The 14,654-nt window shown below is 34.3% G+C and overlaps 1 protein-coding gene and 1 long non-coding RNA gene across 13 annotated transcripts in view; both read left to right on the top strand.

The window, feature by feature from the left end:
* nlgn2b (neuroligin 2b) overlaps positions 1–14,654 on the top strand; it is a 333,407-nt gene that overhangs the window by 261,408 nt on the left and 57,345 nt on the right. For 9 of the 12 annotated variants that reach the window (XM_087268665.1, XM_087268666.1, XM_087268667.1 and 6 more), the window contains 1 exon segment: positions 13,459–13,512. The exons of the other annotated variants lie outside the window; for them this stretch is intronic. In XM_087268665.1, coding sequence (XP_087124791.1) covers positions 13,459–13,512 — 54 coding nt within the window. 12 annotated transcript variants of the gene reach the window in all.
* LOC147842056 (uncharacterized) overlaps positions 1–14,654 on the top strand; it is a 592,784-nt gene that overhangs the window by 66,246 nt on the left and 511,884 nt on the right. The window lies entirely within an intron of this gene.

Genomic DNA, 14,654 nt, shown 5'->3' on the forward strand with positions numbered 1-14,654 from the left:
TATTGTATTAATTGTATATTTTTTCATTGTATTTTTATTATTATTAAAAAAAGGAAAGAATATAAGATAAGACAAAGATAATAAAATAGAGAACTAGTTTTCACGCCTGCTCCTGGATGCTTGCTATTAACCATAAAGCTCAACCATAATCAAACACACTCAAGCAGCTAATCAAGTTTTTATTTTTTATTATTGGGATAACAAAATTCACAAGCAGAAATGCTAAAGCAGGTAGAAATAAACTTTAAGTGGGTCCTGTTTCATTCATACTGGATGCTAGAGGGCGCACTTGTACATAAACACCACTTATAGGTTACTGAAGAGAAGACATCAGCTATCTCTGCTCCAGAGGGATCAAGTTGGATTTATACTTTTGGCTGGCGTCGCATCGTGCACCTCCGCTGATTCCATGCGCACCTCGTGCAATGGACGAGGCTTTTATACTTGCTGTCTTCGCCATTGTGATATTCTTTAAAACAACAGGGGGCAGTCAAAAAGAAACTGACTGTAAAATCAGACGGATAAACAGAGAAGAAGAAAGTTTCTGGAACTACGTCATATTATTAATGTCATTCAATATTTTTTAACTAAATTATTTTATTGATTATAAGGGTTTTTTAAAACCATTCAAGTTTTTTTAATCAAACTTTGATGCATCACTTGCTTTTGTTTATATCTCGGACAATTTTACCTATTAAAGTTAATTAAAATATCAATAGTAACAGAAAATGGGTTCCTCTACAAATATATCTTTTTTATGGCAAGAATAAAAGCAAAAAAAAAGTACACTTACTAAAAAATACAGATGTTTTTATAGATTTAGTCCACTCCACAATTCACACATTACTGTCTGGCTAGTTGTTCTCTAATGCTAAATAGGCAATAATGGTCCAACACTCCTGACCATTATCACCAATGCAGCCCAGTAAAACAGTGCATCAGTATTTTGTAAACTGATACGTTCAAATAATTCTTTCCAGTTATCAAAGAAATTTTTTGTTCCTTCGTTATAGTTTTGTAACTATTAAATTGTTTCAAAAAATTGCATATATACATCAGTGTAAAACCTATGACTGGTGGAAATACATATTTTTGTAATTGTGTACTTGGATCTTCAATTTTGCCATGGCCTCTTTTGGCTTTAACAAACTTATCCCTCAGGTTTTTCCAAACATTTTAACAAAAACTTTCCTCTTTTCCCATGGCTGTTGCAATTTCTAGCCAAGAATTATTGATCATCTAGTTATTTCTATGATCACGGATCATAAAGGTATCTGTACAGTCATACTGTTTAGAGAAAATCTCTTCGAAGTGTTTCATATTCAACTCAAATCAAATGAGAGTCTCAAGAAAAACCATGCGCTCTGCTGGCCGAAATCATGTCACACGCACCCAAATCAAATCTCCGCAATCAAAATTTGGGAACCTGGAAACTTAATTAAAAAAATAAATAAAAAATCTCTGCTCCAGAGCACAGAAGATACAAATGATTGATAAACCTGAACACGATAATCAAACACTTGTGGCAATATCTGGATTATTTCTATTTTTAAAGCCATGCTGGGTAGTTTATAAGCATACAATTTATTTATAATTCAATGCTAACCTAGCCTTTATCACTGTATTAAATACTATACTAGTATTTATATAGTGGTACTATACTAGTATACCAAATAATATGGTTTCTTCTAGGGCTGCAGGATATTGAAATAATTTTACATTGCAATATTTTTTTCTCTGCGATATAAATACAATTTCACCAAATGACATTAGGTTGAGTGGGATGATTTTTTAAAGGAGTGACATAAATTTATTTTATTTTTTAATTTATGTAATTATGTAATTTATTATATACATGTACTAAACAGTCATAAAAAACACAATGGACCCAATATCTGTAAAATAACCTGTGCTTCATTGTTTTCTGGAGAGAGCAACAGTATTCAGGTAGAGAAATTATTAAATAATCAAATGTTAAATAACACTGCATAGTCTTCATCCTATAAATAATTTTTTAAAAATTATATTTATTAAACTTCTTTATGTGCTACAAAAATGCTTTAAACCCTCTTCAAATGCTCACATATAGTCACAGGCCTTAAAAACACATGCAAATGATAAACTTTCACTCTATCATGGTTCAATTCTGCAGTGTCTCCACAAATCTCCTGTGTTTTGACCTGTGGTTTCTGGCCATCGATAATCCCAACTGAACATTGCATATCTTGCGATGTGACTATTGCAGATGCACAGCCTGCAATATTGATGCTCAAACCATATATTGTGCAACCCTATTTTCTTCCTTATTCTGTGATATAAAACCATGTCCGGTCACAAAAAGGAGTGATTTCAAAAGCACGACTGATGTTATGAAATGAAATTAAAGTAAAAGTACGTCAGTAAATCTGTTGGTAAACAGGCTGGTAAACACAAAGCTGTATTGCACATGTTCTACTGCAATAAATCATTGCACAGACAGATTGTAGTTTTTATCATTATCATCATAAGTCGTAATCATCATAATTTTTTTATAGTGATCAGATCTTTTACTGGTAAGATATCACCCATACCTAAAGGATAAAGGAGTTCTGTTTTCTTGAAGGTTTGTATTCATCAAGGAACTCTGGAACAAAATAAAATTCTGATATTTCTTTGAAAATTATCATTCGGCACAAATGTTTTCAGTATTGTTGTTAAGAAAGGCCAAATGAACAAAATATAAAACATCATATTACACTGATGACTCGAGTAATGATGCTGATAATTCAGCTTTGCCATCACAGGAATAAAGGACATTTTAATGTATTAACTATTCTAGTATAATTAGCATTTAATATATAAAAATATACATTTATATGTAAGTTTACATTTTAAACATTTACATTTCAAAGTTTATATTGAGAAATCCTAGCCTCCATGTACAACACCTGACTTGTCATCACTCCCAATTGTTAGAGCAACAAATAATAACTAGACTTCTAGTTAATTATTTAAAAAAGTAGCAAATGGTAGTAGATTCTGATGAATCATCTGTTGAACTGCATCCCAATCACCACAAATACTGCAGAAGACCTACTGGAACCCGCATGAACCCAATATTCTCACAATAATCAGTCAAGTTTGGTGAAGGAAAAAATCATGGTTTAGGGTTACATTCTGTATGGGGGCGTGCAAGAGATCTGCAGAGTGGATGACAACATCAACAACCTAAGGTATTAATACATTTGTGCTGCCCATTACATTACAAACCACAGGAGAGGGCAAATTCTTCAGCAGGATACGCTCCTTCTCATACTTCAGCCTCCACAACAAAGTTTCTGATATCAAAGAAGGTCAAGGTGCTCCAAGATTGGCCAGCCCAGTCACCAGACATGAACATTATTGAGCATGTCTGGGGTAAGATGGAGGAATATATATATATATATATATATATATATATATATATATATATATATATATATATATATATATATATATATATATATATATATATATATATATATATATATATAGCAATTCCAGATGACTTTATTAATAAGATATTTAAGTCATTGCAGAGATGTATGTGCAGAGACTTTTGTCAGATAGTGTATAAACAGATGCTTTTGAATTAGTTTAAATGGCTTGACTGTTTCTAGGTTGCTAGGGTACCCTGGGTGGTTGCTGAGTAGTTGCTAGAGCTTTCTGGGTCAACTACAAGGTTGTTAGGCATATTCTTAATATTTTTTTTATTGCATCCTCCCTCTATACATCATTAAACTAACTTGGACTTGTTGTCATAGTATTTGCACACACACACACACATATATATATATATATATATATATATATATATATATATATATATATATATATATATATATATATATATATATATATATATATATATATATATATATATATATATATATATATATTTATATATATATATATATATGTGTGTGTGTGTGTGTGTGTGTGTGTATGTATGTATGTATGTATATGTATGTATATATATATATATATATATATATATATATATATATATATATATATATATATATACACATACATACACATACTGTGTGTATGTATATATATATATATATATATATATATATATATATATATATATATATATATATATATATATATATATATAGTTTATTTATTTATTTTTTTGATTATGTCTGTTGTCTTCATTCATATGTCGCCTTGCATAAAAGTGTCTGCCAAATAATTAAATGTAAATGTACATTTCTTAGCATTGCGCTGATAAGCATCCCGCCCATGCTTTGCTTGGTGCGGCTTGAATTTCTACACACATTCTGCTAATAAACAACACTTTTTAAAATAAGTCATATTAAATATAAACAATTGTGTTCAGTAAATGCATATACTGTTGATTAACAGCTTCAGAGTTCACAAACACCAGTCTACCGGTTATTGCTAAGAATAAATTTCTGTATGGAGGAAATTAATTGACTTACAGTACCCAACTCTTACTCTACTCTATATTGTGCCGGCAAATCCAGCTCACATCAAAATCTTGGCTGACTTCCGCTCCATATAGCTGCATTTTAAACTACCAATGTCATCTGATTGGCCACAGCATCATCACTTTCAGAGCGGAAATAAATAACAAATACAGTCTCTGGAAAATGTATCTGTCGCATTAAAGTTAATACAAAACAGAAAGAAAGAAGCTGCTATAACTATTGTTTAATGGCTCATCTAGACTCTTTAATGGAGGGAAGATATATATTGAGCACATGACATCAGCCCTTCAAGGCAGATTGCTTTCATGTACTGTTTTTCTAGGTCTGCTCCCCTTGCAGACAGTGAGAGGGAGACAGAGAGATGAAAAATAAAGAGACAGAGAGAATATACTGAAGACATCTCTACACGGCAAGCCTGTCAAGGAGGACAAACCTGCTGGTTACACTGGGATGGCGTACTGCCGGCTTTCCTGTCACACACTCCTGTCAAAAAGTACCAAATACACACACACACACAGACACACACTTTCTCAGAAAGAAAGTGTTTACTGCACAAACTGTTCAGCGGCTCAACATGCGCGCTGCCATCTCTTAGGCTGGGAGTAACGCCACATTCTCAGAGCCTGTTTTTTCTTTCCCTTTCCGACTGTCACCACACCAGGCGCTCACCAACCCACGTAGCACCCAAGACTCATCCCACGTAAATTATCTTTCCTCCATTTTAAGTCTTATCGTGCCTTTTACTTTCTTTCCACGTGGACAGCATCTCCTAATGGGCTCTGTTTAAAAGCACTAAGGGTGTGTCCACTTTTGCTATTTTAAGTATGGAAAATATGGTCTGTGCACCAGGGAATGATCTAAAAGGGTTGTACGTATTCTCTTAATGAGTTATGGGTGTGTTTTGAGCATAGTGTGCATTAAACTAATCAGAGTCTCACCTCACATTGCCTTCAAGGGCCCTATCATACACCTGGCGCAATAAGGCGCAAGATGTGTTTGGCGTGATTTGTTGCTGTGATCCAAATGCAGGTTTATTATGCAGAGGTGGTCAAGCAAGCAGCGGTCAACACAGGGGCAAACAGATGTACACAGGGAATCCAAAGTCATGGTCGAATAACAGGCGAATGGTCAATAAAGGCAGGAAGCAGGCAACATAAACAAACAAACAAACAAATAAAGATCAGTACACGGCAGGACTAAGCAAGAAAATCACATCATAATGGTAACTAGACAGATAAACAAGACTCAGCCCAAATGTGTTTGTGTACGTGGTATTTAAACTTGAAACCGGTGTGTGTGAGCGGAGTGCATGTATGGAGTTGTTGTCTATAATGTGGCAGATTTGTAGTTCTCCAGCGAACTGCATGGTTCCCAGCTATCTGCAGCCATTAGATCGCTGGTTATCATAACACCAGCACAGAGTGCGTTGTTTATGCGCCTGTGTAGGTCCAGACGTATACACGTTGCTTAATACACACAGGATGTACAGCAAAACGGAAATATCTTTACATATGAAAAAAATAAAGGATTAAAATGTTACAAAATGTATTATTTTCCACATAAATATAAAAACCACTACCTACATGCCACATCTCGTTTTTTTTTTAGTTTATTCATGACAATTTGCTTTGTATAATGCTATTATTATTGTTATTATTATTAGTATTATTTATTATATTTTATAATTTATAATTGCTTTTATAGTTTATAATTGCTTTAATTAAAACAAGTTTAGATTTTCCACCTGTCAGTTTTTTAGACATATGCATCACAATATAGGGCTTTAGAACAGGACTTGTGTCCTGTTGGATATAACTTTTTTTGACCACACTTCATTATTTTTGTTGATTTATTAGTTTGCTGGAAATTACAACTGAATTTAGAAATAGTCTTAAAACAAATCTTTGCGCTTAACAATCAAAATTAGATATGTAGGTCAATAAATGTCTTCAGTGGAGTGCGTACAACACTGTTTTCTTACTCCACAAACCTAAAGCAGTAAAGAGTAAAAGTAAAGTAAAGAGAAAGTAAAGAGGCCGAATGAAGGAGGCTCAGTCTTTATCCTTGTGCTGCAGATGGTCTATTTAAATGTTTTCTCACTACTGGAGCAATCAGTTTTTCCACTTTCCACAAGTCAGCCATGTAAAAAGCAAATTATTTATTGCACGACGCACCTGACTCCTAAAGAGAATGTGAGATGAGACTCTGATTTAATGCAAGTTATACTCAAAATACTGGATGTATATAACTCATTAAGAGAATAAGCACAATACTGTTAAGGGTGTCACACACAAATTAATAAATGAACAGTAATAACAAATGTGGTAAAAAAAAAAAATTGTTATATCCAAACACATGTGCTATTCTTATGCCTCATATGGTGATGCATATGTCTCCAAAACAGGTGGACAAATCTAAATTTGTTTTTATTAAAACAAAAAAATATATGCATATAATAAATATTACTACTAATAATAACATTATAAAAATGACAGTTGTCATGAATAAGGAGGCATAGAGGTAGTGGTTTTTATATATGTGTAGAAAATAATATTTTTTAAAAAACATTTTAATCCTTTTATTTTTTTATATGTAAAGATATTTGTGTATTGCTGTACATCTTGTGTGTATTAAGCTATGTATACACATGTTAAAAACCTGCATAGGTTCATAGCTAATGCACTCTTTAAATTACAAAAACGCTGCGCCATTGACTTCAGACCAGCTTTAAGTTGGTTAATAGCTCAAAATAGCAACGCGCCTTAACACAACTCCTTTTCAGACCAGCTTGCACATGAGTTCACAAAGTGGTGCAAAATGGTTTGTTATTTAAACATGCTGCAAAACGTGAAGATCACATCTGATGTGCCATATAGCGCCGGGTGTATGATAGGGCCCAACGTCTTAAAGGTGAATTCTGGGCCTTAGTTTTAAAGCTGGTGCATTGTCTTCAAAGGCCTGGAGGATTAGGTTTCTGGGAAAAGCCTGAGCTTTAATGGATGCTGTAGACCATATAGACGGAAGTAGTAACCAGTAAAATAGTGAAAGCTTGATCTCCAAATGCTTTAAGCGTCGATAAAGTGCTGACGTTGCGGAGACTTAATCACACACACGCGCGCGCTCCATACTCCCATCAACCTGTCTCCTGCTCTCCAGCCTTTACTGGAAGAACTGACCTGAGATGGTGAATTGAACTGAAAATCACGTCAGCATCGATCCAGTCTCAAAGCTTAAGTGCAACTCAGATTCGGCTCAGAGGAACATGCGAGAACAGCCGCACACACTCGAAAATGTGAAGATGGAGCATGTGTGCCATTTCATTTAGCATGAAGTGTGTCATTTCTGTTTGGTGCAGTTTAAAAAATAGCTTAATTTTCAGTCTTTGAATTGGTTTGACAAATATTGCATCTGTCTCATGGTCAGGCAGAAACGTAGCTCTACCTCACTCACACAGTAGAGTGCATTAGTGCCCATCTGCTACTGTAGCAATCTGGCTTCTGAAAGCATTTATTATTTAAAAAGTCTTCATTAAATTGTTAAAAAGCAAGAATCAAACCATTCAGATAGAAGGTGAACCACAACATTATAAACTTTTATTTGAAGCATTTGGAAAATGTTAATTGTTACAAAAAGGTACATGATTGTGCAGGTTGAATGACACAATTGAATTAAAGAGAACAATTAAATGTTAATATTATGTCATTTATGGTGCTACATGGGTGTAGGTGGAGCTTAAGATCTCTTTTGGCATGTTAAACTCAGTGCAGCTCTCTGATTGGTAGAAAAGTTCTCTGGGTTTTTGTAGATAGATGTGTGTTAATCGGTACATTTTAACAGCCTGGCTTAGGTCAGCAACAATGGGTCAGCTACTGTTTATTATTTTCTTATTAATTATAAATAAGAAAATTAAATCTTTAGACAAACCCTTGGTGTAAATGCTTGGTTAGAATTGAATAAGTAGCTAATTTAAAGAGCCCCCATTATGGGTTTTGAAAATGACCACCATTGTGTAACACAGCACTAAATGAATAAAAACATCCAGCTGAGGTTTAAATCTGAAAGTGCACCGTGTTTAAAACTATTGATTCTTTAACAAAATAGTTGACTCAGGGTCGAATAATGAATCATGTTGGCTTCAGATCTTTTGCCTGAACACGACGATGTTGATACTGTGCATCACCAAATATGTAGTACCGGTTCCGGTAAAACATGAACGCGTCTTTCCCTTCAGACACTAGCAGAGTGTGGCGAATCACGGGACTGATCATGACGTGAAGATGATGATTACTGACAGATGGAGATTCAGCTGTGGGGAATAAAGTGTTGTAAAGCTTGTAATCACTTATCTATTATAGATCAGTGCTTGTACTGTATCTCTCAGGTTAAATCCTTATGGGCTATTCACATATTGTGTCCAAAATCATGTGGCGCGTGCGTTTCTGAACTCGCGATCCTCTGACTTTTGTCTTTGCTATCTTCTGTTCGCAGTGCAGCACAGTCAAATTTCAAAATAGTTCAACTTTTGCCACTGTGTGGATTAATACTGAATGTGTGTCATTGTTATTACTTGGGGTTAGCATTAAGAGTAGAGCAATATGCTGGTGTTTAACTGCAGTGCTTTACTGCATTCCTGCAGTGGGCTCTGACATACTCTGTTACTTCATAGCAGTGTGGATGTTTTTCTCTGTCTCACAATGAACCCAGTCGACCAATCACAGCATATTCACTTTAAGCAAATGAGTCGCTGAACAAATCATTTGGAAGTAGTTGGGATAATTAGGTAAAAATAAATGCATATTATAAGACAATGAAAGTGTTTTTTGACTTTTCATGCATATCAGCCTGTTGTTGGAGACGCCCAAAGCAAAATATGAATTTTACAATGCAAAATAGGGGACTTTAAACTTTAGTGTGTTTCAGGGGATAGAGCATTTCCTAGATAGCATTCGATTAGTCCGAAGATAGTTGGATAAGTGTACAGTGATGTCATTAAAACCATTTACTCATATTGGTGGTAGTGAGAAATGGTATGTTTTTAAAAGCATTTTCTAAATGCTAATGTTGTCTATGTTTTAGAGAACACTTGCTTATACTGTAAAAATGATCTTAAAAGGGATAGTTCAGCCTAAAATACCTCCCCTCACTTGTTCCGATCAAATTAAAGTTTGACTTTCTTTCATCTGCTGAACACAAAACAAAATAGACCCATTGGCTTCTATAGATTTTGTTTTTCCTACTATGGAAGTCAATGGTTACAGGTTTTCAGCTTTCTTCAAAATATCTTCTTTTGTATTCAGCAGAAAAAAAGGAACTCTTAAAGGTTTGGGAGCAGTTAAAAGAGAGTAAATGGTGAGTAAACCTTCATTTTAGGTTGAACTGTCCCTTTAAGACTAAAATATTGATACCAACATGCAAAAAGTACTAAAGAAATAGATTTCAAGGGGACTGTAAAAACGTCAATAATGCGATCAAAAGTAGGGTTTTTTGTTTTGTTTTGGTCATTTAAGGATTTATAATAATAAAAAAAAATCGATTCTGCTAATAGAGAATTGTCAGTCATGTATATATATATATATATATATATATGACCATTATGTGTTGGATGAACTGGGTCAGGATTACGCGCAGCAATGACAAATGAGGTTTGTGTGTGCGCGTGTGGTCTGTTGGTGTGGAGAGCCTGTGTAGCAGATAAACGGTAAATAAATGGAGACGATTTCTATCTTGTCTCTTACAGGCCCACCGCCAGTACTGAGGGAGGGGGTTGGGGGTCATGCTGATAATACCCATTAATGGCTGTCGCCACACAAACATTTAGCATTTAACCTGAGTTAGCGACAGATGCTAATGCGTGTCGCTGCACTGGATCCTCTTAGCTCTAGACCTGAAGAAGCCAGCGACAGAACAAATCTATTACAAGATGAACTAATAGAGCTACTAAAATGCACTTATTAAACTAGGGTTTGATCAAGTGTGGTGAATAAGATCCAAAATGAGAAGAAAGTAGCATTTAACTAGCAGCGTTTTTAATTGGATATTAGCAGTAGATGCATTTACACCAAGTATTTACACCAACTCTTGCAATGATATATCATGCTGTATATAGTGTACAAGAAGTCAGTTACTTAATTTCTGTAACTTGTTTTATTTATTAAGATATACTGTTGTGGTGCCACTTATTTCTCACTGAACTTTTTTGTTTAGACTATAGTTCCTGCTAGAGTTGGCTCCATACCTCCATTTTGCATTAAGCACAATACCAAAATCTATCAGTCATTCATTTTCTTTTCGTCTTAGTCACTTTATTAATCTGGGGTTGCCACAGCAGAATGAACCACCAACTTATCCAGCATTTGTTCTACGCAGCAGATGCCGAGGCTCAAACCAGCAACCTTTTTGCTGTGAGGCGATTGTGCTTCCCACTGCACCTCCACATCGCCCCTACCAAAATCTAATACATTACAAATACTAATTTTGAAGCAATTGTGGCTTATTGGTTTGGATGTCCAATGTTTGCAGGTTTGATTTCCTATGCTGGAAGGAATTGAAGGTGGGGGGAATTAATAAATGCACTTTTCTTTGATACCCAACTTGACTGTCCACTTGTGTTGCTCTCACTTTTTTCTAGTAATGAGTATGTGCGTACTTGAATGGGTCAATTTTACATATACATTACAAAAGAAAAGAAATTACTTAAAGTGCATAAAACTATGCTGTAAAAAAAGAAAGATTTTTTTAAGCTGAAATTTGAAAAATTTATAAGCAACAATGATGACACTTTTCAGTGCTCCATGAAATAAACTAGTTTGTATGTCACATGTGGTAAACTGGTGCTGGTATCTTTAGATAAGTTTGGTTACCTTAGTGAATGTTTTTAAGTGTAATTTTATTGTTAAGTAATCTTAATTGATTCAAGCTAGTTCAAATAATATTCAGATAAATCAAATGCAAATATTGTGACATCTAAAAATAATTGGTTTTAGTCATGTATGCATGTTTGTCATATAAATGCTCTTGCGTATTTGTGTCAATCTGTAACACAAATAAAAGTAAACATTTTACTAGATAATTATTTTTGTTCATTTTTATTGTTGTGGTTTATTGGTTGTTGAGTAGTTCTTGCTTTGTTTTTCATTTTTCTAGTTTGTGTCTTTGGTTACTTATTTGCTTTTTGACTATGTTCACCTGTGTCTGGTTTAGGTATTCTTAATTATTTTGTCCAGTGTTGTTTTGCCCATGTTTACAAAGCTTTTATTTTGTTTTTACCTACATTCTGTTTTTTGATTGTCTTTTTATTATTATTATTATTATTATTATTATTATTATTAATATTTTTATTATTATTAAATAAATGAATAAATAAATAAAAGCTGCAAATAGAATGTCATCCTCTCACCCTCGCTTTTACTGACTACAACAGATGGTAGTATACTATAATCAGAATATCTTGTACACTAATATTAATATGATATTCCGAAATTATACAGAAATACCATGGTAAGCATCTAAAGAAGGCCTGTTTAATATTAATTCTAGTACTAGTATTTATTGCAAGTTTGCAATCTTTTTATTCATTTAGAAATTATTTGAGTTTGTTTCACTTAAGTTTTTGCCAGTAGAGAGCATGTATTCACAACAAACAAAGGTGTATTTGGTGTTTAACTATAAAGTGTATGAAGATGCTTTGACTGAGTGTGAATCACAGGAATTGTGGCTCTTTATTACATTACATACTATAGGACTTGTGCAGAACACATGTTCATGGATGAGCTGAGGTATTCCAAATGTATTATCATGATAGTATGAAGCGGAATAAGGCTGAAACGTATTGAATCAAAATAAAAATGCTGAAGCAATGGCTGATGAGAGACATGCATGACATGATACAAAACCAGCAGAGCTTTGATAACACTACAGTCCACAGCTTCTGTTTTTCAGTATGATATCATCAGCGTGGCAACACATGATACAGTCCATGTCAGTAGTTAAAACTACTTATATTTCTGGATTTAAAAATTTCTTTGAAACATTTGGGATAGTGTAAGTACATAAGTGAGCAAAATAAATAAAACATTGTTGAATAAATCTTACATATTGTGCCTTTTACAAAAACAACACATAGTAGTGTCATCCAAAAATCTTCCAGCATCATGTGTTATTCTTCCAACATAATATTATGAAATGAATTATAGATAAAAGTTTATATCAATTTCAATTAAACAAATGCTAAAGTACTTTTTACGTAACTTTGTCTTTTTCGCACACATTATTTCCCATGGGAAATGATACAGAACCCTGTTTTTGACTTCAATTTCCACTTTGCACCATATGCTCAGATTGTTCGGAAATGTGAAGAGATCAGATCTTCATTTAAAGCTATAAAAGTATGTCAGTGGCAGATGCTTTCTTAAGGAAATTACACAAGCCGTTTGCTTGTTTGTTTGTGAGACAGGAAAAGAGAGCACACAGTTTCAGCAGTCTTATCCTGTGAGGGGGAGTTTCTGTCCCACAGGACATTAAGACGGAGGACTCCTGAGGGCCGTTGCACTAAACGCAGCTTTGCTACAGCGTTCTCTCTCTTTCTCTCTCTCTCTCTCTCTCTCTCTCTCTCTGGGCACAGAGGAAGAAGGCTGGACATTTGTCATTGAAAGCCTGGCATATAACGAATGAGTGAGTGTGAAAGGGAAAACTGAGGGAAAAAAACACAGTAACGTTGTAACTGCTTGTAGAGATGTTAGCAGATGTCACACCACCATCAGTTTCTCTCTTTATCTTTCTCTTAGTTTGTTGTCTGTTTCATTCCTTTGCTTTGGCTGCTGTTTTTGGCTCTTCTTTTCAAGTGGGACACATGATCTCTTGCTAGTTTGTCGTTTTTCTTGTTTTGCTGTTTTGGAATTTTTTGCTCTTTTTGTTTAAGCGCAGTAAAATCTTTTTGAATTTTGTCTTTTCTCTTTCCCCCCCTTTTTGTCTTTAACCCCAGGTCCGCTCACAAAAAAACACGATGAGTCTTCAATGAACAGACCGAGGGACGAAGGTATTTTTCTTGCATGTTTTTCCCTTTTTGTCTTGTTTTTCAGACTCTTTTTTGGGGGGGCGGTTGCAATATGTGCCATTATTTCTCGTGATTATTTTGTCTTGTATGTTTTTTTGCATTTTGCTTTTAGCTCTACTAGCCACGGACAAACTCATACATATGCTCAAGCGTACTTTAACTAATTCATGCTGATGTGCTGCTGCGTATATATTTAAATCTCTTCTTGAAACAAACCATTCTTACATCATTTCATTATAACAGGCTTTTTGTTTTAGGAATAATCACCCGTCAACGCTTATTAAGATTTCATTATACGTTCTGTGTCCTTTCTGATGAATGGCAAAGGATTAGCCAGAAATCAATAAACTACAAATCCCATCAGCCCCCTGTGATTTAGTGCAATTTCATTGGCTGACATGGATCCAGCTGAGAATGCAGTAGAGTAGCTAATGCAGTAAGTCTGCACAACAGTCTGATTTATTGTTTTTGGGTTGCAGAGAAAATTCTCATCCAGATTCTGAATAGTATTGAAAATGATAGAATATTAATATTAAATATAATATATTCCTTATTTTATTGTTCAAATGTCTGTAAGAAGAAGATCACTGCTGATAATCCCTTGTTGTGTATATGTGTTTGTGGCATATATGTGTGTCTGGAGTACATTTGTGTTTGTGAATGTGTGTATGTGCGCATGTTGATCATTCCATGTAACACTCCTTCACAGTTCAGACTGAGTTTCTGTGTTGTGTTTAAAAAAAAAAAGACCCGCCAGCTGTGGTTGCCAGATATTCACTGGAGAACAATGTAGGGCTTTATACACAGTTTATGACTTATTTCAATCAATTGAAAGCATCTTTAAAATATATTGTTATCCACTATAATAATTTAGGCAGTGAAAGTAGATGGTTGGGTATTGTGGCAATAATTATGTTGAGAATATTGTCCTCAGAAAGGATAGTTCATCCAAAAATTAAGCTGCCGTTATCATGCACTGTCCATAAGGTTGTTTTAAACCTGTATGACCTGTTTATCTTCTGTTGAAGAAATCAGTTGTTGATCCTTGGTGGCCTCCCTTACATAAAAATGTGAATTAAATGAAAAACTGAATATGTTTAGTTGCCCTCATTCTTCAAAAATAT

This window comes from Danio rerio, chromosome 10 (genome assembly GCF_052040795.2).
Source record: "Danio rerio strain M-AB ecotype USA chromosome 10, GRCz13ab, whole genome shotgun sequence".
NCBI lineage: Eukaryota > Metazoa > Chordata > Actinopteri > Cypriniformes > Danionidae > Danio > Danio rerio.